Source organism: Taudactylus pleione, unplaced genomic scaffold (assembly GCF_031769625.1).
Source record: "Taudactylus pleione unplaced genomic scaffold, aTauple2 ptg000407l, whole genome shotgun sequence".
NCBI lineage: Eukaryota > Metazoa > Chordata > Amphibia > Anura > Myobatrachidae > Taudactylus > Taudactylus pleione.
In genome coordinates, this window is record NW_028284809.1 from 3,159,074 (window position 1) to 3,185,223 (window position 26,150).

Here is a 26,150-nt window from a genome sequence, read left to right on the forward strand (position 1 = left end):
CAGGCATTGCACGTCTGTTTACAATCTTTTCAACCTGCCAATGGATCTGTTCTAATTCAATATGTGGATGATTTATTGCTATGTTCTGACTCGTTTATGTCATGTTTGAATGATACTAAACTTTTGTTACTTCATCTCTCACAAACAGGACACAAGGTGGCTAAGGACAAACTACAGCCGTGCCAATCCAGAGTAAAATATTTGGGACACTGCCTAACCCAGGGGTTACGACACCTTACAACAGATAGAATCCAAGCCATACAAAACATGACACTGCCGCAGAATCAACAGCAAATTCGTACCTTCTTAGGATTGTGTGGATATTGCCGAATGTGGATCCCAGGTTTTTCTATTTTGGCCTTACCTTTACAGGAATTAGTCTCTTCCTCAAAGCCCGATCGTGTCATACACACAGAGGAATCAGAACAGGCTTTCCTTAATCTTAAGGATAGTCTGACAAGAGCTCCTGCATTGGGAATACCTGATTATGAAAAACCTTTTGATTTGTATTGTACGGAAGCCGATGGTTGTGCTGCAGGTGTCCTTACACAAAAACATGGTGATGCCAGTAGGCCCGTAGCATACTACAGTGCCCAATTGGACACGGTAGCAAGATCACTCCCCACTTGTTTGAGAAGTGTAGCAGCTACCGCTCTATTGGTGAGTAAAAGTGAGGACTTAGTATTGGGCCATGATATGATTGTCTACACTCCCCATGCTGTATCTGCTCTGTTTAACTCAGCTCAAACCAGACACGTCTCCTCAGCTAGGTTCACCAAATGGTAACTAGCCCTAATCGCTCCTGCAAATATTACTGTTAAACGTTGCAGTACGCTGAATCCAGCAACATACCTACCATATGTACAACATGATGTACAAAGGGTGGAAGGAGAAGAGTTGCTGGCGGGAGGTGAGTTCGGCAGACATAATGATACGCACGATTGTATGACATATCTGAATCAGACCTTTATTGCTAGACCTGACATACATGACACACCTTTAGAGAATGTGGATGTAACTTTTTATACGGATGTGAGTTGTCATAGACAAACAGACACAGGTGAGTTATGTACAGGTTATGCTGTTGTAAATGACACAGACATCATGGAAGCTAAACCTCTCGGTCCTCCTCACTCGGCCAGGTGGCAGAGTTAGTAGCACTGACTAGAGCATGTGAACTGGCAGCAGGCAAATCTGCTTACATTTACACTGATTCGAGGTACGCGTTCGGGGTAGTGCATGATTTTGGGGCTCTATGGCGTCTGAGAAATTTTATGACAGCAGCAGGCACACCAGTTGCACACTCCCGACACATAAAACATCTCTTAGAAGCAATCCAACTGCCCATGGCAGTGGCAGTAATTAAATGTAAAGCCTACACATGTGAGGATGACCCGGTGTCACTGGGCAACAACAGAGCCGATGAAGCTGCAAAATGGGCAGCAGGGTTAAAAAAAATTTCTCCAACTGAAACAATTATGTCATTCCAAACCGTTGACATGCTCAAATTAATTGAGATGCAAAATTTGAGTTCAATTCAGGAAAAATCCATTTGGAAGTCCAAGGGGTGTGGGCAAGAGTCCTCTGGGCTCTGGAGGGACGGACATGGTAAGCCAGTAGCCCCCAAGGCATATTACCCCAGCCTGGCTGAGGCAGCACACGGTCTGACTCACCTGGGTAAACAGGGTATGTGCAAGTTGGTGAGGGCATACTGGTGCGCACCAGGTTTTTCTTCACAAGCAGAGAAGATAGCAATGTCCTGTCTGACCTGCTTGAGAAAGAACATAGGGAAAGCGATCCCTACTGAACCGTCCCACATTCCACCGACTGATGGACCTTTCAAGGTGATACAAATTGATTTAATCCAATTACCACCCTGCAGGAACCTTAAGTATGTACTAGTGTGCACAGACGTATTTTCTAACTGGGTTGAGGCCTACCCAGCGGCCACTAATACTGCTGCATTTACTGCCAAGAAAATAGTTCAGGAATTTGTATGCAAGTACGGTATCCCTAGAATCATCGAGAGTGATAGGGGTACCCATTTCACAGGTGATGTTTTTCAAAATATGTGTAAGCTGATGGGTATTAATAGCCGACTTCACACCCCCTACCGACCGCAAGCCAGTGCCAAGGTAGAGAGGATGAACGGGACTATTAAAAATAAGCTAAGTAAAATCATGGCAGAGACTGGACTAGGATGGCCAGAAGCATTACCCTTGGTCCTACATAGCATAAGGACCACTCCTAGACCTCCTCTGAATCTGTCCCCATTTGAAATATTGTTCGGTAGACAACCTCATTTGATTATAAGTCCACAGGAAGATCTAAAGGGTAACAACGAGGTAACTGTAAAGTATCTTATATCAATGAGTAGGCAGTTAAAGCAACAGCAGCAGAAACTGAAATTGTTGTCTAATGATATGCCTGAAACTAACTGTCATGATGTTGAACCAGGAGAATATGTAATGATCAGAAATTTCTTGCGTTCAGGTTGTTTGACTGACCGGTGGGAAGGTCCATACCAGGTGCTGCTGACAAGTACTACATCTTTGAAGGTGGCCGAGAGAGATACCTGGGTCCATTCCACTCACTGCAAAAAGGTCAATCAACCGGTGGAGAAACAAGGCGGAGACAAGGCTGATAGTGTGGACCTGTCACTCGCGAGCTTGTTCCGGGAGGATTGAAAAGGTCGTAGTGAGATACCTGAACCGAGAGAAATTTTGCAGGACTTGTTGTTAAAATGGACAGGCCTGCTGTGTTCATTTTCATATTCTCTTTTAGAGTGTTCACCATCCTGGTCAGTCCAGGGATATCCAGTGTCTGTGATGGGGGACCGATTGAGGAAACGGGAGCTGATGGCAGTGCCGATGGAGTGGAGACAGGAGGAGTGCAATGCCAATCAGGGGAGTGTCTTTCCAATCTTAGTACTGTTATTGTTAAAAGAGCTATCATTCCGGATACTCGGGGAAGGTGTGGAGGGTTATTGTCTGAGGATTCCTGTATTTGTGAGCTTTGTGGGTCCCTAGTTGATGAGAACTGTATCCAACGGTGCCAACCAAAATATAATCCGTACTGGGGAGGGTATCCTTTAGAGGATTATCATAGCATGGTAGGCAAATTGTTAAATCAAACTGATTGCTGGGTGTGTTCACATGTGCCCCAGGGACAGCATAACGTAGGGTTGATGCCATTTCCGCTGAATACCACGGAAATTTTAGAATTGCAAGAAGGGAAAACATTGGATGGAAAATTCCTCTCATCCAAACCACCTCATTTCAAACTCTATCAATTCCAAGTAGATAGATCACTTTTGTGTTTGAACATAACCAACCCCAATAAACCCGGGAGTTGGGAAGTGATGGGGAATAATCAGACGATGACCTTCTCACAAAGAGCTGATAATGAGTCCATAAACTATGATCTGCCACGCTCAATTAAATCCAGTGGGAAACATTTTAGGTACCGGTATACATTGAGTTCCACCAAAGATATGATTGGTAAAGTACCAGATGGTTATTGTGCTAAAATAATACAACCAGAAACTTGCATATACCAGATGGAAGAGCCTGAGATAGGATTGTTTGCAAGAGAAATGTGTTTAATGATAATGATGCATACCATTCCTTATGCTCTCCCTGATAATGTATATTTTATATGTGGAAGAAAAGCGTATAAATGGCTCTCCCCGAGTTCCGATGGTTTGTGTTACCTGGGAAGAGTAGTCCCAGAAGTTATGACCCTCACACATGTTGAAATGCTGGGTATACATAAAAACACACCGTCACCATATCTTCACACTCAATATGAACACAGAGGCAAGAGAAATATGATACCTGGTGATATGCATAAAGCCGCTCAGTTAATCAGTGAGACAACTGGCTTCCAAGTTTTAGTCGCCCTGGAGCCCACCAGAATTGTTAGGGGTACATTAAATTTTAGATATATCCAAGAACTTGCTAAATTAATAGATAATATCACCAAGATGTACGATGACACATTCAGGTACACAGGGAGAGAATTGCAAGCGTACAAGAAAGAACTGGTGCAACGCAGGCTAGTGTTGAATTATTTAACAGCTGTTACTGGAGGGTATTGCATAACATTGGCCACTCAATTTGGAGTAAAATGTTGCACCTATGTCACCAATGATACCAGCGACCCTAAGGAGGTGATAGACCGGAAGATGGATGAAATTCTGCAGCTAAAGTGGGAATTTCGCAAGAACCATAACGCTTCAGTGGCTGAAGTAGGGGAAAAGATAGAAGGATGGGTGTCATGGCTGAACCCAGTGAAATGGTTCTTGGGTCTAGGGGAATGGGTCCAGGAAGTGATCGCCAGCATAGCAAATTCTTGATCCTTATACTGATTGTCATCATAGTAATTGGCATATGCGTCCAGTGTGTTCCTATTGTGTTGAAGTGTGGAAAATGTAAAAACAGAGTGAAACGAAGGAATGAAACTATGATGGTGGTCAGAAATGATAATATGTATACCGAGGTAGATACAGAACTGCATTACAACCCTGAGCTAGGAAGTACCATCATTAAAATGTATAATATTTAGACATGCATAGAAGATATTATTGAAGTGTTATTTATAGAACACCCAGACAATGTAAAGTCTCAAATTCCCCTTCAAGACTGCTGTTATAAGACTGGTGCATTCCCACACCTGTCACATGATCTCCCAAGATCCGCGGTGTGCGTATAATAGTAGTTTTATGTCCCCACCCAGAGACACATTATTGATGGATTAAGAACCACTTTGTGCCATCCCATAATAACACTAAATAATATATAAATGTAAGCCTAAATTAAATCCTAATAGCAGATTGTGATAGCATGTTGTTTGCTATCAAAGGGTGGACTGTCGAAGCTGAATAATTGGCTGAGACAAGTTCAGTTTAAAATTTAATCGCGACGACGCCATTTTGCGACTGGCCGCAAGACACCATCTTGTGAATGGCAGCAAGACTCCATTTTAGAAAGGAAAGCTTACACAAGCGCCATTTTGTCAAAAATACATAGTACACAATCCACAGTGCAAAATTGATAAAAGTAGCAATTTTGCAACTCACAACGCAAAGTTGCTAAAAAGTAGCACAAACAGCTTTTTCACAATCTTCCCCAAACACCTACCGATGGTGTTTAGCAGATATAAAATAACTTTCCAACACATTAAAATCACCACAGACTTATATTTGAAAAGTAGCAAAGTTGCTAAAAAGTAGCACGAACAGTTTTTTAACAATCTTCCCCAAACACTTACCGACGGTGTTTAGCAGACATAAAATAACTTTGCAACACATTAAAATCACCACAAACGTATATTTGAGCATTAGCAAAGTAGTGGTGTTTTTCCCCGGCATTCACATTAACACACGCGATGTAGCAAAAAGATGCGAATTAGTGGTGTTTTCCCTGCACTTCATGTTAAACATAGGACAACGCAAAATAGCTATTTAGACGCACAGCCAGCTTTTTAGTGACCTTTCCCAAACTCATACTGGCATGCTCACACACATACACAGAAGCCTTTCCAACTTAGTGCTGGTCGCTAAGTGCCCCACAGACCCTCAAACGCACAACACAATTTAATGTCATTTCTCCCCGCATACACATTTAAAAGCAATGGTCCCGCAGCACGAAAGGAATGATTATTATTTGGTTTAATCGCAATGTCAGCATATAAAGAAATTAATGTTTTCTGTAACTATGGTTTAGTAAATGGCAAGTGGACCGTGATTAGTGCCGTACTGATCTACTCTGTTCCCACAGCGTTCCGGTGGCATCGGTGAGAAGACCAGAACATGCGGCTATGAAATATGAATGTTAGAGAGAATAACTTCTTGAAATGTTGTATGCCATAGTTTAGACTAGATTTATTATGCAGCGGGAAAGTGGACACAATCAGGCTGTTAGAGGCTGGGTTGAGTCTTTGCACTGACCTATGAATTGTACCGTAATGGAAGAAGCAAGAAGAGGAACCAATGAGAACCTGCCAACGTATTCTATTGTATTGCTTATCCCAGTACGGGTATATATGTGAGTGCTCTGAAACGAGATGCCAGTCTGCGGTGTTCCTGTTATGCTGTTTCGACGAAGGTTTCATTACTGATGCCGGTATCTGGTCCCAGAGCGCACGCGTATGTATTGACTGTACCTTATGACCTAATAACTGTACAATTTATTTTGCGCTCATTGTTAGCTCATAGCGTGGTAACATCTGTACTTTTACCTGAATAATAATCTTTAGCGCATTGGACCGCTATTCCACTGTCTTAGAGTTTTATTAATGGTATGATTAAACACAGCGCTAATTAGCGACACCGTATGGTTTTAGGAGGTATAGGCAGGTTTTGTCTTAGAGGTTCTAGGCAGGTGAATCTTAGAGGTTTATAGGCAGGAATGTACTAAAGGTTCATTGCACGATTCAACAACAGTATCGGTTATACCGTGACAACAACTCGGGCAACTTCGCTACTATTCAGTTACTGCACCGTACTGTATGTACAATACAGTATGTGCAGTGATTTGCATCCTGTTATAAGATGTTACGTACGGTACAGTACTATATACTGTATATGTATATTATGTGACATTAAAAATACAGTATGGGTTGTGCATACAGTACATGCAAATGCTGTGAATGTGATATCCATCAACTTTAGTGTAAGTTTAACAGTATGGCATTCAGTACAAGGCATTCAGTACAAATTACAACAGTGGAGCACTCGCCACCCAGCGGTTAAGCACTGTATTACATGCAATTACAAAAGTGGAGCACTCGCCACCCAGTGGTTAAGCACTGTATTACATGCTATTACAACAGTGGAGCACTCGCCACCCAGCGGTTAAGCACTGTATTACATGCCGTAGCATATCCTTCGTTGAAGAATACCACGGTATTCCACAAGTCCATGGCGCGACTCAGAGGCCTGCACGCCACGTCAAAAGTCCATGGCGCGACTCACGCCACGCCATGAGCAACAAAATAGCTGGGCAGATCTGTATGTAGTGTATAGACATACATCACAGGAGCCTAATTGTGACATATGTAGTGTATAGACACACATCACAGGAGCCTAATGGTGACATATGTAGTGTATAGACACACATCACAGGAGCATAATGGTGACCTATGTACTGTATAGACACATCACAGGAGCCTAATGGTGACCTATGTACTGTATAGACACACATCACAGGAGCCTAATGGTGACATATGTAGTGTATAGACATACATCACAGAAGTCTAATGGTGACATATTTAGTATATAGAAACACATCACAGGAGCCTAATGGTGACATATGCAGTGTATAGACACACATCACAGGAGCCTAATGGTGACCTATGTAGTATATAGACATACATCACAGGAGCATAATGACATATGTAGTGTACAGACACACATCATATGATCCTAATGGTGACATATGTAGTGTATAGACACACATCACAGGAGCATAATGGTGACATATGTAGTGTATAGACATACATCACAGGAGCCTAATGGTGACATATTTAGTGTATAGACATACATCACAGGAGCCTAATTGTGACATATGTAGTATATAGACACACATCACAGGAGCCTAATGGTGACATATGTAGTATATAGACATACATCACAGGAGCCTAACGGTGACATATGTAGAGTATAGACATACATCACAGGAGCATAATGGTGATATATGTAGTGTATAGACACACATCACAGGAGCCTAATGGTGACCTATGTATTGTATAGACACACATCACAGGAGCCTAATGGTGACCTATGTAGTTTATACACATACATCACAGGAGCTTAATGGTGACCTATGTAGTGTATAGACACACATCACAGGAGCCTAATGGTGACGTATGTAGTGTATAGACACACATCACACGAACCTAATGGTGACCTATGTAGTGTATAGACACACATCACAGGAGCCTAATGGTGACACATGTAGTGTATAGACATACATCACAGGAGCCTAATGGTGACCTATGTAGTGTAAAAGACATACATCACAGGAGCCTAATGGTGACCTATGTAGTGTATAGACATACATCACAGGAGCCTAATGGTGACACATGTAGTGTATAGACACACATCACAGGAGCCTAATGGTGACATATGTAATGTATAGACACACATCACAGGAGCCTAATGGTGACATATGTAGTGTATAGACATACATAACAGGAGCCTAATGGCGACATATTTAGTATATAGAAACACATCACAGGAGCCTAATGGTGACATATGCAGTGTATAGACACACATCACAGGAGCCTAATGGTGACCTATGTAGTATATAGACATACATCACAGGAGAATAATGACATATGTAGTGTATAGACACACATCACAGGAGCATAATGGTGACATATTTATTGTATAGACATACATCACAGGAGCCTAATTTTGACATATGTAGTATATAGACATACATCACAGGAGCCTAATGGTAACCTATGTAGTGTATAGACACCCATCACAGGAGCCTAATGGTGACATATGTAGTGTATAGACATACATCACAGGAGCCTAATGGTGACCTATGTAGTGTATAGACATACATCACAGGAGCCTAATGGTGACCTATGTAGTGTATAGACACACATCACAGGAGCTTAAATCTGACATATGTAGTGTATAGACATACATCACGGGAGCCTAATGGTGACATATGTAGTGTATAGACACACATCACAGGAGCCTAATGGTGACATATGTAGTTTATAGACATACATCACAGGAGCCTAATGGTGACCTATGTAGTGTATAGACATACATCACATGAGCCTAATGGTGATATATGTAGTGTATAGACACACATCACAGGAGCCTAATGGTGACATATGCAGTGTATAGACATACATCACAGGAGCCTAATGGTGACCTATGTAGTGTATAGACATACATCACAGGAGCCTAATGGTGATATATGTAGTGTATAGACACACATCACAGGAGCCTAATGGTGACATATTTAGTATATAGAAACACATCACAGGAGCCTAATGGTGACATATGTAGTATATAGACATACATCACAGGAGCATAATGACCTATGTAGTGTATAGACACACATCACAGGATCCTAATGGTGACATATGTAGTGTATAGACACACATCACAGGAGCCTAATGGTGACCTATGTAGTGTATAGACATACATCACAGGAGCCTAATGGTGACATATGTAGTGTATAGACACACATCACAGGAGCCTAATGGTGACATATGTAGTGTATAGACTTACATCACAGGAGCCTAATGGTGACATGTAGTGTATAGACATACATCACAGGAGCCTAATGGTGACATATGTAGTGTATAGACATACATCACAGGAGCCTAATGGTGACCTATGCAGTGTATAGACACACATCACTGGAGCCTAATGGTGACCTATGTAGTGTATAGACACACATCACAGGAGCCTAATGGTGACATATGTAGTGTATAGACACACATCACAGGAGCCTAATGGTGACATATGTAGTGTATAGACATACATCACAGGAGCCTAATGGTGACCTATGTAGTGTATAGACACACATCACAGGAGCCTAAAGTCACACAGCTTTATCTGGACCCTCCCTTCTGGGAAGCACAGGAGTGTACTCTAGCTGGTGAGCTATTGGGACCACATTGTTCCTGAGATTGTGTGTGAGATGATTAAATTTTTATTGCTGAGGTTTCTACTGTACATGTAACATTTATGTGTTTGTTTAGTTGATATACCTGCAGATGCTGTATTTATGTTTATGACATTTCAGGATCCTATTGTTTTATATGATACAATACATTGTGTTTTAGTTACATACATATATTCTTTGGTGCTTACCGGAGCCAATTACCACATTACTTATTATTTTCACACAGTGGCGGCTCTAGGCACGGGCTAGCAGGTCCGTCGCCCGCAGCGCCATAGCCTAAAGGGCTCAGGCCAGTGCCGTGCCTGAACTCACCATTGCCCGGCTCCAGTGTAAAATCCTGCTCACACCCAACTGCTAGCGTTATTGGATAAACTCTCAGGGGGAGGGTGCGTGGAAGGAGGGGGCGTGGCAGTGCCCAATCTGTGTTATTAGAGGATAGGCGCTACCTTTTATAAGGTACTTACATATATTTTTATATAGAGAGGTTTGGCTGTAATAGCTGATAAGTGATTTAAATAAGTACAGTCCTGACTAAGGGAGATGTGGTGTTATAAAACAAAAATGATTATTAAATACACATTTATGTTGTCTTTAATTTCCCTCGTTCTATCCCTAGTGCCACCGCGGGTGGGAGATGGCGTGACATTAACCCTCTGTGCATCAGATCACGTGCTGTGTTCTATGAGTTTCATGAAATTTTATCCCCAAAATATTAACATTACCTGGACCCATGAACGCCAGCCGTTACCTTCAACCAAAAAAGTTACTCAGACCAATGACGAAAAAACGTTTGACGCTACCAGCGAGTGTACAGTTCCCTGGGGTTATTTCCAGTCTCCATTCCAGGTGACCTGGAGCCACGAGTCACTGACGCGTCATCAAGGGAGAGATGTCGGCATTACAGGTATTACAGTATAATCCGTATAACAATTACTGTAAAAGGTGCACTATGCAGTAATCATACTTTTACCAATTGGTTCTCCTCCTTTTATACACCCTCCTCAGTTTTGACTAAATACTTGGAATTATTTTGTCTACTTTCTGTGCTTTGCATTCACGTCTTTATACCATGAGACAACAGGGGGAATTTATAAAAGTATTACACCAAATATCTGTGAATATAGAGCATCAGTAACTTAATGGGTAAAACGTCCTGCAGTTATAATGAATTACACTGGAGGGTTTATAAATGCCCCTGAATAGCACATTGCTCTCTGCCAGTGGGCAAGTGTCAGTCTTTCCGTCACCTTAGGTAATAAGCTCTGTTCAGTTTTCTACTAAGCCCAGCGCACGTTCCTGCCAGGTCATAGGGCCACAAAGATGGACATTTCCTGTGCTCTCTGCTTATAGATATGTATATACTGTGCACCATTATTGTATTAGTAATGTACATTTATTGATGTTCTTGGCCCTGCCAGTCTGCTAGTTTTCCCTGTATACAATAAATCTGATCTCCTTTGTAGATTTCCCCTGGCGGCCAGTGATAGAAGAAGTAGAGAGACCGCCATTACTTGTGAATACAGAAGTCAGATTGCAGTATAGAATCTCTGGGTATTTCCCTGATAATCTGACTGTGACCTGGTATAAGAAGGAGAGTAGAGGCCGTAATCTGGTTCCTGTTAATGTACATAATACCACAGTTAGCAATAACCAGCAGCAGCCAGATCACACCTACAGCTGCACAGCCTGTCTGCTATTCACTCCATCACTCACAGAGGATCAAGGAACAGAATTCATCTGCCGAGTACAACATCCCAGCCTGATGCAGCCAATAGAGAGAAGAACAGGAGTGTTACAAGTGACGAGTGAGTATGGTTTATTGATACATTACATTATATTTAAGTTCTGTTGTATATTAATTAGCTCCACATTTGTACACTAAGATAATGGTCTTTAATTACTGTGACACAGAATATCAGCTACTTCTGTATGTTCTACAATATAACGACATAACACTGTCACTGATGGCATCCATACACAGATTAGCCGTATGACAATATGACCACATGGGAGGAGTGGTATAATTTGTCAACATGTACAGAATGTCGACATGTCAACTGTCAACATTCACAATGCTGACACAATGTCAACACTGCCATTTCGACAATAGAATTTCCCATTTACTAATCCTAACTCTAACCTCAGCCTAACTGTAACCCTAATTGATGCCTAAACCTAAAATGGCGTGGTCGACATTCACAATGGTGACCTTCGGTCAGCGGCGCCATTTTGAATGCTGACATGTTGTATGTCGGCAAACTGACTACATACTGACCATATCACCAGAGGCCCATGTAGTACAGCCAGCCAGTGACTGCACATACAGTATATGGACTGTGGCCATTGGCTGGCAGCATCTTCATACATATATCTTAATAATTGATTTGGCAGAGGTACCTGAGAAGCATTAAATAAATGTCCCCCATGATGTCATTATCCATCTTGCTGATGATTCCCTGGTGCGCTGATAACAGAAGCCAGATCACCAGCCGATCCCCCTGCGTTACTCAGGGAGACTCATGCCTTTCCTGTAATGCTGCTGACGTTACCACATAACACTGACCCGTTACTGATCCCCCATTGCCAGAGTGACAGAACGGACGGGACACAATAACGCGGGTAGGGCCCGGTCACATGACTTCTGTGTGTGTATATAGCGCTCTGTCCTGTTCTGCCCTACGCAATTACTGATGTTACACAATACTTGCCTACCCGACGGGGGCGGGGCCAAACGTTTCACAACATTAAGCCCCGCCAAATTGCCGCGATTGGCGCATATTTAAATAAGGGGCGGGGCTAAATGACGCGATTCATGAAGAATCGTGTCTTTAAGCCCCGCCCTGTACACAGGGACCCACGATTGCCGCGGAAGTTCTCCCCATTCTGCCCACTTCATTAGGAAGTGGGCAGAATGCGGGAGAAGTGCCTACCCTTCCGGAGGTGCGGGGGGTTACCCGAAAAATCGGGAGCCTCCCGCGAAAACCGGGAGGGTAGGCAGGTATGTGTTACACATTAATGTAGAGATAATGATGAAGTCACTATTACTAGTTCTGTGAGGATCTGTATTAAAAGAGCAAGTAATGCGACTTACTGTATATATATATATATAATATATATATGTATGAGACTATGGGGGAGAGGTATCAAACCTTCTAAAGAGTGGAGAAGTTTTTCATAGTGACCAATAGGCTTCTACTTATATTGTTATAGATTTTACATTTTAAATGCTGTTAGAAAGTCTCCTGACTGTACATACATGCTATGGCACTAGGACCCAGAGTCTGCAGGGAGGCTGATGTGATCCTGCACATTTGACTGCAGCCATCTTAGTACTGGGAGACAGAAGTCTCCTACTTACCTCATGAGAGACCCAGCTATTACCTGCATTTAATGCTGTTCCAGCACCCTGCACCTCTACCTGCAAGCACCATACATAGTGATCATTCCAGATTCTTGATCGGGCAGGGTTCCGATCAAGAAGGAGGGCAAATCTGCGCTCTGAATGTGCACACGCATCCGAAAAAAGTGGCTTATCAGTGAGGGAGGGGCATGACCTCATAGCATGACCCCTTACCAGAGGCGGCATGCTCAGCACTCACGGAGATGCTGGGCTGCCCAAAGATCTCCCGCACTGTGAATAAGATGCCGTGTGCATGCGCACAGCACCTACTCACTGCTCACTGCTCTCCCGGGACATTATAGCATGTGGGGCGATGGCTGGGATAGGGAGAGGCACAGTGGGAAAAGGGCACCGCGTCGCCCCGGCACCAGGCTGTGATCAGTGGGGCACCGCCATAAGGGCAGGGCACATTATAGCCTTTTAGAATCAGGCAGGGCATGGCGCTCTGGAACAGCCTAGCGTAAATGCTACCATACACTCGCCAGCTGGTGAGCTGTACAAGACCCCATTCGCTCAAGCTTTGCTCCATTACCAGTGTACATGTAACAGTGAGTACGGTTGTACTTGCTATCTATCAATAAACCAACACCACTGGTTTAATAACTGGGCTGTTTATAGTTTGCATCATCCGCTGGTGTGCGCCTGTATAACTCTGCAATATCAGCACCTGCACACACATCATTTCCAACAAACACTAGAGAGAAGCTAATTGGTTGCTATGGGCAACCTGTCCACTTATCCACTCTTTAGTAGGCTAGATACATCTCCCCCAAATGTATTACTGTACCCAATGAATAAGGGTATGGATAACTATGTCCACCATGCCCTCTGTCACTCCTCTGCAGCTGTAGCCATGTGTGTAACACAGCAGACACACAGCTTAGGATACATACTGTGTAGAAGGGCACTGCGTGGGTTCACTGGGGCAGAAGCAGCAGCTGTGGTGGTTTCGGCAATGAGTATCACTAACCCGTAATGCTACCCCACCCCATAGTGCCTAACCCTCCCTTAGATTAACCCTCCCCCAAGTGCCTAACCCTATGCTCCCTTCCCATATGCCTAACCCTCCAGCTAGTGCCTAACCTCCCCTTCCGTAAACCTAACCCTCCCCCTAGTGCCTAACCCTTTCCCTCCCCTCTCTTAAGCCTAACCCTAATCCTCCAGCTAGTGCCTGACCCTCAGCTGCCGCAGCCTAACCCTAAGCCTCAGCTGCCGCAGCCTAACCCTCAGTTGCCGCAGCCTAACCCTAACCCTCAGCTGCCGCAGCCTGACCCTAAGCCACAGCTCCCGCAGCCGAACCCTAGTCCTCAGCTCCCGCAGCCTAACCCTAGCCCTCAGCTCCCGCAGCCTAACCCTAAGCCTCCAGCTAGTGCCTAACCCTCAGCTGCCGCAGCCTAACCCTAAGCCTCAGCTGCCACAGCCTAACCCTAACCCTCAGCTGCCGCAGCCTAACCCTAACCCTCAGCTGCCGCAGCCTAACCCTAACCCTCAGCTGCCGCAGCCTAACCCTAACCCTCAGCTGCCGCAGCCTAACCCTAAGCCTCAGCTGCCGCAGCCTAACCCTAAGCCTCAGCTGCCGCAGCCTAACCCTAACCCTCAGCTGCCGCAGGCTAACCCTAAACCTCAGCTGCCGCAGCCTAACCCTAACCCTCAGCTGCCGCAGCCTAACCCTAACCCTCAGCTGCCGCAGCCTAACCCTAACCCTCAGCTGCCGCAGCCTAACCCTAAGCCTCAGCTGCCGCAGCCTAACCCTAAGCCTCAGCTGCCGCAGCCTAACCCTAAGCCTCCAGCTAGTGCCTAACCCTCAGCTGCCGCAGCCTAACCCTAACCCTCAGCTGCCGCAGCCTAACCCTAAGCCTCAGCTGCCGCAGCCTAACCCTCAGTTGCCGCAGCCTAACCCTAACCCTCAGCTGCCGCAGCCTGACCCTAAGCCACAGCTCCCGCAGCCGAACCCTAGTCCTCAGCTCCCGCAGCCTAACCCTAGCCCTCAGCTCCCGCAGCCTAACCCTAAGCCTCCAGCTAGTGCCTAACCCTCAGCTGCCGCAGCCTAACCCTAAGCCTCAGCTGCCACAGCCTAACCCTAACCCTCAGCTGCCGCAGCCTAACCCTAACCCTCAGCTGCCGCAGCCTAACCCTAACCCTCAGCTGCCGAAGCCTAACCCTAACCCTCAGCTGCCGCAGCCTAACCCTAAGCCTCAGCTGCCGCAGCCTAACCCTAAGCCTCAGCTGCCGCAGCCTAACCCTAACCCTCAGCTGCCGCAGGCTAACCCTAAACCTCAGCTGCCGCAGCCTAACCCTAACCCTCAGCTGCCGCAGCCTAACCCTGACCCTCAGCTGCCGCAGCCTAACCCTGACCCTCAGCTGCCGCAGCCTAACCCTAAGCCTCAGCTGCCGCAGCCTAACCCTAAGCCTCAGCTGCCGCAGCCTAACCCTAAGCCTCCAGCTAGTGCCTAACCCTCAGCTGCCGCAGCCTAACCCTAACCCTCAGCTGCCGCAGCCTAACCCTAAGCCTCAGCTGCCACAGCCTAAGCCTCAGCTGCCGCAGCCTAACCCTGAACCTCAGCTAACGCAGCCTAACCCTAAGCCTCCAGCTAGTGCCTAACCCTAGCCCTCAGCTCCCGCAGCCTAACCCTAGCCCTCAGCTTCCGCAGCCTAACCCTAAGCCTCCAGCTAGTGCCTGACCCTCAGCTGCCGCAGCCTAACCCTAAGCCTCAGCTGCCGCAGCCTAACCCTCAGCTGCCACAGCCTAACCCTAACCCTCAGCTGCCGCAGCCTAACCCTAAGTCTCAGCTGTCGCAGCCTAACCCTAAGCCTCAGCTGCCGCAGCCTAACCCTAACCCTCAGCTGCCGTAGCCTAACCCTAACCCTCAGCTGCCACAGCCTAACCCTAACCCTCAGCTGCCGCAGCCTAACCCTAACCCTCAGCTGCCGCACCCTAACCCTAACCCTCAGCTCCCGCAGCCTAACCCTCAGCTGCCGCAGCCTAACCCTAAGCCTCAGCTCCCGCAGCCTAACCCTAGCCCTCAGCTCCCGCAGCCTAACCCTAACCCTCAGCTGCCGCAGCCTAACCCTAAGCCTCCAGCTAGTGCCTAACCCTCAGCTGCCGCAGCCTGACCCTAAGCCTCAGCTCCCGCAGCCTAACCCTAGCCCTCAGCTCCCGCAGCCTAACCCTAGCCCTCAGCTCCCGCAGCCTAACCCTAAGCCTCCAGCTAGTGCCTGACCCTCAGCCACCGCAGCCTAACCCTAAGCCTCAGCTGCCACAGCCTAACCCTCAGCTGCCGCAGCCTAACCCTAACCCTCAGCTGCCGCAGCCTAACCCTAACCCTCAGCTCCCGCAGCCTAACCCTAGCCCTCAGCTCCCGCAGCCTAACCCTAAGCCTCCAGCTAGTGCCTAACCCTCAGCTGCCGCAGCCTAACCCTAAGCCTCAGCTGCCACAGCCTAACCCTAACCCTCAGCTGCCGCAGTCTAACCCTAAGCCTCCAGCTAGTGCCTAACCCTCAGCTGCCGCAGCCTAACCCTAACCCTCAGCTGCCGCAGCCTAACCCTAAGCCTCAGCTGTCGCAGCCTAAGCCTCAGCTGCCGCAGCCTAACCCTAAACCTCAGCTAACGCAGCCTAACCCTAAGCCTCCAGCTAGTGCCTAACCCTAGCCCTCAGCTCCCGCAGCCTAACCCTAGCCCTCAGCTTCCGCAGCCTAACCCTAAGCCTCCAGCTAGTGCCTGACCCTCAGCTGCTGCAGCCTAACCCTAAGCCTCAGCTGCCGCAGCCTAACCCTAACCCTCAGCTGCCGCAGCCTAACCCTAAGCCTCAGCTGTCGCAGCCTAACCCTAACCCTCAGCTGCCGCAGCCTAACCCTAACCCTCAGCTGCCACAGCATAACCCTAACCCTCAGCTGCCGCAGCCTAACCCTAACCCTCAGCTGCCGCAGCCTAACCCTAACCCTCAGCTGCCGCAGCCTAACCCTAACCCTCAGGTCCCGCAGCCTAACCCTCAGCTGCCGCAGCCTAACTCTAAGCCTCAGCTCCCGCAGCCTAACCCTAGCCCTCAGCTCCCGCAGCCTAACCCTAACCCTCAGCTGCCGCAGCCTAACCCTAAGCCTCCAGCTAGTGCCTAACCCTCAGCTGCCGCAGCCTGACCCTAAGCCTCAGCTCCCGCAGCCTAACCCTAGCCCTCAGCTCCCGCAGCCTAACCCTAGCCCTCAGCTCCCGCAGCCTAACCCTAAGCCTCCAGCTAGTGCCTGACCCTCAGCCGCCGCAGCCTAACCCTAAGCCTCAGCTGCCGCAGCCTAACCCTCAGCTGCCGCAGCCTAACCCTAACCCTCAGCTGCCGCAGCCTAACCCTAACCCTCAGCTCCCGCAGCCTAACCCTAGCCCTCAGCTCCCACAGCCTAACCCTAAGCCTCCAGCTAGTGCCTGACCCTCAGCCGCCGCAGCCTAACCCTAAGCCTCAGCTGCCGCAGCCTAACCCTCAGCTGCCGCAGCCTAACCCTAACCCTCAGCTGCCGCAGCCTAACCATAACCCTCAGCTGCCGCAGCCTAACCCTAACCCTCAGCTGCCGCAGCCTAACCCTAACCCTCAGCTGCCGCAGCCTAACCCTAAGCCTCAGCTGCCGCAGCCTAACCCTCAGCTGCCGCAGCCTAACCCTAACCCTCAGCTGCCGCAGCCTGACCCTAAGCCTCAGCTCCCGCAGCCTAACCCTAACCCTCAGCTCCCGCAGCCTAACCCTAGCCCTCAGCTCCTGCAGCCTAACCCTAAGCCTCCAGCTAGTGCCTAATCCTCAGCTGCCGCAGCCTAACCCTAAGCCTCAGCTGCCACAGCCTAACCCTAACCCTCAGCTGCCGCAGCCTAACCCTAACCCTCAGCTGCCGCAGCCTAACCATAACCCTCAGCTGCCGCAGCCTAACCCTAACCCTCAGCTGCCGCAGCCTAACCCTAAGCCTCAGCTGCCGCAGCCTAACCCTAAGCCTCAGCTGCCGCAGCCTAACCCTCAGCTGCCGCAGCCTAACCCTAACCCTCAGCTGCCGCAGCCTGACCCTATGCCTCAGCTCCCGCAGCCTAACCCTAGCCCTCAGCTCCCGCAGCCTAACCCTAACCCTCAGCTGCCGCAGCCTAACCCTAAGCCTCCAGCTAGTGCCTAACCCTCAGCTGCTGCAGCCTGACCCTAAGCCTCAGCTCCAGCAGCCTAACCCTAGCCCTCAGCTCCCGCAGCCTAACCCTAGCCCTCAGCTCCCGCAGCCTAACCCTAAGCCTCCAGCTAGTGCCTGACCCTCAGCCGCCGCAGCCTAACCCTAAGCCTCAGCTGCCGCAGCCTAACCCTCAGCTGCCGCAGCCTAACCCTAACCCTCAGCTGCCGCAGCCTAACCCTAACCCTCAGCTCCCGCAGCCTAACCCTAGCCCTCAGCTCCCGCAGCCTAACCCTAAGCCTCCAGCTAGTGCCTAACACTCAGCTGCCGCAGCCTAACCCTAAGCCTCAGCTGCCACAGCCTAACCCTAACCCTCAGCTGCCGCAGCCTAACCCTAACCCTCAGCTGCCGCAGCCTAACCATAACCCTCAGCTGCCGCAGCCTAACCCTAACCCTCAGCTGCCGCAGCCTAACCCTAAGCCTCAGCTGCCGCAGCCTAACCCTAAGTCTCAGCTGCCGCAGCCTAACCCTAAGCCTGCCTAACCCTCAGCTGCCACAGCCTGACCCTAAGCCTCAGCTGCCACAGCCTAACCCTAACCCTCAGCTGCCGCAGCCTAACCCTAACCCTCAGCTGCCGCAGCCTAACCCTAACCCTCAGCTGCCGCAGCCTAACCCTAAGCCTCAGCTGCCGCAGCCTAACCCTAAGCCTTCAGCTAGTGCCTAACCCTCAGCTGCTGCAGCCTGACCCTAAGCCTCAGCTCCCGCAGCCTAACCCTAGCCCTCAGCTCCCGCAGCCTAACCCTAACTCTCAGCTCCCGCAGCCTAACCCTAGCCCTCAGCTCCCGCAGCCTAAAACTAATCCTGTTTACCTAACTGTTCACCTATTGAGTGAAAGTATATTTATTTATTGTTTTTTAATACACAATTGCATGTTGTAGCAACACATAAAGTGTCTTCTAAAGCTGCATACACACACAACAATTTTGTTACCAACGATTTTATGAACGATTTTATGAACGATTTTATGAACGATTTTCTGTCAGATTATCTGTCAGATTTTTAAAGTGTAATGAACGATTTTTATGAACTACAAACGATTTTTGCATATTCCCTTAATGAAAATCGTTCAGTTGACAAGTCTGACTGAACTACAAACTACAAACGTGAACGCGCATTTGACTCAGAAAGTGAACGATTTTTTCAAACGATTATCGTTAAACGATATCGTTTAACGATAATTGTTCAAAAAATCGTGTGTGTATGCAGCTTTAGAAGACACTTTCTGTGTTGCTACAACATGCAATTGTGTATTAAAAAACAATAAATATACTTTCACTCAATAGGTGAACACACAGAATTATACGCATACAATCTGTATGTATTAATAAGTTATTACATGAATGAATTAAATAATAATATAAGAGCCAAGAAATTATTCCACTGTGACTCAGTGAAACGAACTTACTGATTTTAAACACTTTTTCTTACTATAAACACTTCTTGTCTTGTTTTTATTTTAAAGAAACAGCAAAATACAAATACGAATAAATGTGTTTTTTATATATGAAATAAAGGTTATGTTTTATTAGTTTAGTGATTATTAATTTCTGAGTGTCTTTGTGTGCACCTGAATAGTCTCACACTGTTTTCCTTTTTTGATATCATACCTATTCAGTGAGCAAGGTAGCACCACTTCCCCCACATTAAAGTATGTAAAAAATAGAGCATATACTACGATATAGATGCAACACTAATTGAAATATATCAGTAGGGGGTTTAAGACAAATAGCAAAAATTCAGTGCGGGAATTCACGGAAAAGTCTGAATCTTATCAGATCCGTAAAGGCTGATCCAACACATTCATTCAATCATTCATACAATGGTCAGCAAGATTATAACAGTCTTTTAAATAAACAGCAAAAAGTGATATTGTTTCAATTATTCAATGTCCAGTCAAGAATTAGATAAAAATGTTGCTTATAGTTAGTAATTCTTGAACAGAAAATAGTTAAAGTACAAATACAAGATAATACAAAGATAACATTAATGGCACAAATTGGGGTCTTAACATCCCTCATTCATTCAGGAAGATGGCGTTACCCACCGCAACCAAGCCCCAGATTGCATCACAGTCCGGGGCTCGGTGCATATGAAAAATGCGGTCAAACCGGCATTTTCGGGGTTTGACCGCATTTTTCCCCTTGATGCATCTCACCCTAGATGCGAAGATTTCCAAACAGTTCCTCAAAATACAGAATTCACCTTTGTTGCAACTAAATAATGTATTAATGAAGTATTAATGAAAGACAGTAATACTGTACATTAGGTAATTATGTTTTTAATCTTTAGGAAATAACTGATACAATGGGGTAGATGTATGATAGCAGCACTTAACATGCCGCTATAATGCTTCCCGCTTCGCTTCTTTACCAAGGCGAAGCAGGAAGCACTACTGATGAGATGTATAAACATCACATCTGGTGGAGAGGGGGAGCGTTAACTCCCCCCTCCGGCGCTACCCGCTAGAGACCACAGCGTGTCAGCCGAGTGCTGATACGCTGTGTTTCAGTCTCAGCCGGCTCCACTGAGCATGCGCGGGATCGTGCAAGTATCGCGAGATCCCCGCGTGCAGCCTGGAGCCGGCAGCAGGGACAGCGCTGTCCATGCTGTGGAGATAGGCTTGCGCCAGGCTGTAGGTGTCGATAACAATGGCTACAGCCGGCCGCACGGTCAGGCGATATGACCGTTCGTACATGGCCCAGGCTATCGGTGCTGCTATCTGCCGCATAGCGCCTCTGTCATTTACCGCCCAGACCCCCGATCATACATCGGGGAGAAGCGGTATCAGCGCACATAATGTGTGCTGATACCGCTTCTGGGCTTCATACATCTCCCGCAATATATGTTACAATAAATGTAATAAAATAAAGTTAATTTGGTGAATTCCTCACATTGGGCCTCATTCAAAGGAGCACGCAAGGCGGACGGATCTGCGGCTGCATTGAGAGCTTGGAAACACATGCAGATCTCCGCATGTACAGTGTTCACATTTGACCCCATATATGCGTCCTCATCACTCCTATACATCTGCTGCATCAGGTTGCCGCCCGGCTGCACCCACTCAGCTGCAAGTGAAGATTCGGCTCAGATGCGCGTGACTCTGATTGTCCATTAGTTGCACAAGCAGCTCCGACATATGTGCAAAGCAAGAAATCTGTGCACAGCTCGGACACGTCTGTATCAGGCCCATTGTATCTACTGAGTAATGTTATTTCAATGTCAGCTGAGAACCTTTTCTATGTTCACGATATTTGCAGATTTTATTTCCTGCCCAGTAATGGGAGAAATACAGAGATCAGATATGTTACTGGAGAAACAGGCGCAGCTGCAGTGCACAATCTCACGTTATTACCCGGACAACCTGACTGTGAGCTGGTATAAGAGAGGCAGAGGAAATACTGAATTAATTCACATACCTGAGACAAACAGGTTACAAACTCGCAGATCCCAGCTGCAGAACGATAAAACATTTGACTACACAGCCAGTCTACAGTTCACCCCATCACTGCAGGATCAAGGAACAGAGTATATCTGCAGAGTAGTACATCCCAGCCTGGAGCATCCGAAGGAGAGAAGAACAGGACCACTACAAGTACAGGGTAAGTGAGTATCACTAGAGGTTTGTTGTCTGTTACCTGTATGGGTTAGAGATGTCTGTGACGGAGTCTATACTGTAGGTCATATTCATTTTTTTCTTGTTAAAATTAGGCCGGGTACACATCTAAACAACGGGCAATCTTGCCAATGGTCGGGTCGAACTCCCTTCGCCCCGGCCCATTCAAGATTGCCCGTACACACTATGCGATTTGATGTACAATGGAACGATGTGTCATTCTGCCCTTCATTAAACTGCACAGCCCCGCATAAGAGATCTTCGCCAAGCTGATGATCTTGCATGCGACCCGCGGGAGCACGCAATTGTGGGTACACACTAAACAATCTTCACGATTTGTCATTATAATATGACAAATCATGAAGAAATTGTTCTAGTGTGTACCCGGCCTTAGACATCATAATGTAATTGTAGCCTCTTTGTGTCACTTTGTTTCTCTGACATGTTTACACAATTGGTCCAATTTCCATCTACGTTATATATTAAGGGCCTGATTCAGAGCCGCTCGTAAGCGGCCGCTCGCTCCGAGCAATGTTCGCACATCTGCGCATGCGTATGGGTCGTAATGCGCATGCGCCAACCAGTCATTGCGGTCGGAAATTGTGCGCTCGCAAAACAGCGAGGGCCTGCTAATTTGAGTGACAGTATGAGGCGTTTGTGGGTGGTAACAGGGGAAGGTGCTTGAAAACGGGGAGTGGAGATCCGAACGCAGGCGTGCCAAACGGTCAAAACAGGCGTTTAATGGGAGTGCATAATTAACAAAGCAGCGTCATCGACCACGTCACTTGGTTGTCTTTTAGCCTGAACTGCTCGCAGTGATTGCGGGAAGTAAAACCTACCACAAGCACTGCGAGCAGTTCAGATGCCTTTCGATGTACTCTAATAAATAGCGGAGATGACGTATGATGCGAACGGCCAGGGGGCGTCTTTACAAAATAGCGAGCGCATGTTTCGTTCGCTCGCTCAGACATAGAGGCGTCAACAGACCGCAATGAGCGAGCGCTCAATTTAAATAGCCGGCCCCTTTTTCTGAACGACCGTTCGCAAATAGCGTCTGGCTCTGAATCAGGCCCTAATTTCCTTAATAGGTAAACCCGTGTTCCCACTATTATTCTGTATGGAAGTTAGAGTACTGAGAGAACTGATTATGTGGAGAGAAATGATGGCTGCACAGTATACACTGCCAGCACAGTACACACTGCCAGCACAGTATACACTGCCAGTACAGCACACACTACCAGTACAGGACACACTGCCAGTACCCCACCTGCTGCCAGTACAGCACACGCTGCCAGCACAGTACACACTGCCAGTCCAGCACACACTGCCACTACAGCACACACTGCCAGCACAGTACACACTGCCAGCACAGTATACACTGCCAGTACAGTACACACTGCCAGCACAGTACACACTGCCAGTACAGCACACGCTACCAGTACAGCACACGCTGCCAGTACAGCACACGCTGCCAGTACAGCACACGCTACCAGTACAGCACACGCTGCCAGTACAGCACACGCTACCAGTACAGCACACTCTGCCAGTACAGCACACGCTACCAGTACAGCACACGCTGCCAGTACAGCACACTCTGCCAGCACAGTACACACTACCAGTACAGCACACACTACCAGTACAGCACACACTGCCAGTACAGCACACTGCCAGTACAGCACACGCTACCAGTACAGCACACTCTGCCAGTACAGCACACGCTACCAGTACAGCACACTCTGCCAGTCCAGTACACGCTACCAGTACAGCACATGCTACCAGTACAGCACACACTGCCAGTACAGCACACACTGCCAGTACAGCACACTGCCAGTACAGCACACTCTGCCAGTACAGCACACACTGCCAGTACAGCACACACTACCAGTACAGCACACACTGCCAGTACAGCACACGCTACCAGTACAGCACACACTACCAGTACAGCACACACTGCCAGTACAGCACACACTGCCAGTACAGCACACGCTGCCAGTACAGCACACGCTACCAGTACAGCACACACTGCCAGTACAGCACACGCTACCAGTACAGCACACGCTGCCAGTACAGCACACGCTACCAGTACAGCACACGCTGCCAGTACAGCACACGCTACCAGTACAGCACACTCTGCCAGTACAGCACACGCTACCAGTACAGCACACGCTGCCAGTACAGCACACTCTGCCAGCACAGTACACACTACCAGTACAGCACACACTACCAGTACAGCACACACTGCCAGTACAGCACACTGCCAGTACAGCACACGCTACCAGTACAGCACACTCTGCCAGTACAGCACACGCTACCAGTACAGCACACTCTGCCAGTCCAGTACACGCTACCAGTACAGCACATGCTACCAGTACAGCACACACTGCCAGTACAGCACACACTGCCAGTACAGCACACTGCCAGTACAGCACACTCTGCCAGTACAGCACACACTGCCAGTACAGCACACACTACCAGTACAGCACACACTGCCAGTACAGCACACGCTACCAGTACAGCACACACTACCAGTACAGCACACACTGCCAGTACAGCACACACTGCCAGTACAGCACACGCTGCCAGTACAGCACACGCTACCAGTACAGCACACACTGCCAGTACAGCACACGCTACCAGTACAGCACACGCTGCCAGTACAGCACACGCTACTAGTACAGCACACACTGCCAGTACAGCACACGCTACCAGTACAGCACACACTGCCAGTACAGCACACACTGCCAGTACAGCACACGCTACCAGTACAGCACACACTGCCAGTACAGCACACATAAAAAAATAAAAACACACAAAAGTGGTGCTATATGTCTACACTGTAATGTTGAAAAAATTGAAAACCTTATATAAACCTTATAAAAAAAACTAACAAGAGCCGTATAGGTGTATGACATTAAACAGGATTTTTCCTCATTTATTGTTCACATATTAAAAATCCATATATCAAAAACCACAATTTAAGAAAGAAGGATGCTTATGTAGCAAAATATTGCTTTTGGACACTTTATTATTATTATTATTCTGTATGGAAGTTAGAGTACTGAGAGAACTGATTACGTGGAGAGAAATGATGGCTGCACAGTATACACTGCCAGTACAGCACACACTACCAGTACAGGACACACTGCCAGTACCCCACCTGCTGCCAGTACAGCACACACTGCCAGTACAGCACACGCTACCAGTACAGCACACACTGCCAGTACAGCACACACTGCCAGTACAGCACACGCTACCAGTACAGCACACACTGCCAGTACAGCACACGCTACCAGTACAGCACACACTGCCAGTACAGCACACTCTGCCAGTCCAGTACACGCTACCAGTACAGCACACGCTACCAGTACAGCACACACTGCCAGTACAGCACACTGCCAGTACAGCACACTCTGCCAGTACAGCACACTCTGCCAGTACAGCACACGCTGCCAGTACAGCACACGCTACCAGTACAGCACACACTGCCAGTACAGCACACGCTGCCAGTACAGCACACGCTGCCAGTACAGCACACGCTGCCAGTACAGCACACTGCCAGTACAGCACACGCTACCAGTACAGCACACGCTGCCAGTACAGCACACGCTACTAGTACAGCACACACTGCCAGTACAGCACACGCTACCAGTACAGCACACACTGCCAGTACAGCACACATAAAAAAATAAAAACACACAAAAGTGGTGCTATATGTCTACACTGTAATGTTGAAAAAATTGAAAACCTTATATAAACCTTATAAAAAAAACTAACAAGAGCCGTATAGGTGTATGACATTAAACAGGATTTTTCCTCATTTATTGTTCACATATTAAAAATCCATATATCAAAAACCACAATTTAAGAAAGAAGGATGCTTATGTAGCAAAATATTGCTTTTGGACACTTCACAGTATTCCAAATCTTAGAACTCCATATACATGCTACAATCTTCACACAAAGTAATAATACAGTTGCTATTTGAATAAAAATCAATATTAGCTACAATTGTAGCTGGCAATAGGATAACCATAGATCACACAGAAAGTTTATTATGAATTTAGCCTCATTAGGTCTAATGGTTATATCCGAGTGATTGAGGTGGATTAACTTAGTCCACTGATGATATTATTATGGCTGATTTATAGATAGAAGTTTTTCGGTAGGATATAGGGCCCAATTTAGACCCGGTCGCAACGCTGCGTTCGCACGATGCTGGTCAATTGTCGCCTTCTGCGTATGCATCGCAGTGCGCAAGCCTCAGGAAGCGATAACCCAGAACAAACAGACGGCCTG

The 26,150-nt window shown here is 47.3% G+C and overlaps 1 protein-coding gene across 1 annotated transcript in view; it reads left to right on the forward strand.

Moving 5' to 3' along the window:
- LOC148506376 (uncharacterized) overlaps positions 1-26,150 on the forward strand; it is a 143,949-nt gene that overhangs the window by 56,279 nt on the left and 61,520 nt on the right. The window contains exons 10-11 of the mRNA XM_088446875.1: positions 10,276-10,563; positions 11,123-11,464. Of these exons, the coding sequence (XP_088303001.1) occupies positions 10,276-10,563; positions 11,123-11,464 (630 nt within the window). The remainder of the gene's footprint in view (positions 1-10,275; positions 10,564-11,122; positions 11,465-26,150) is intronic.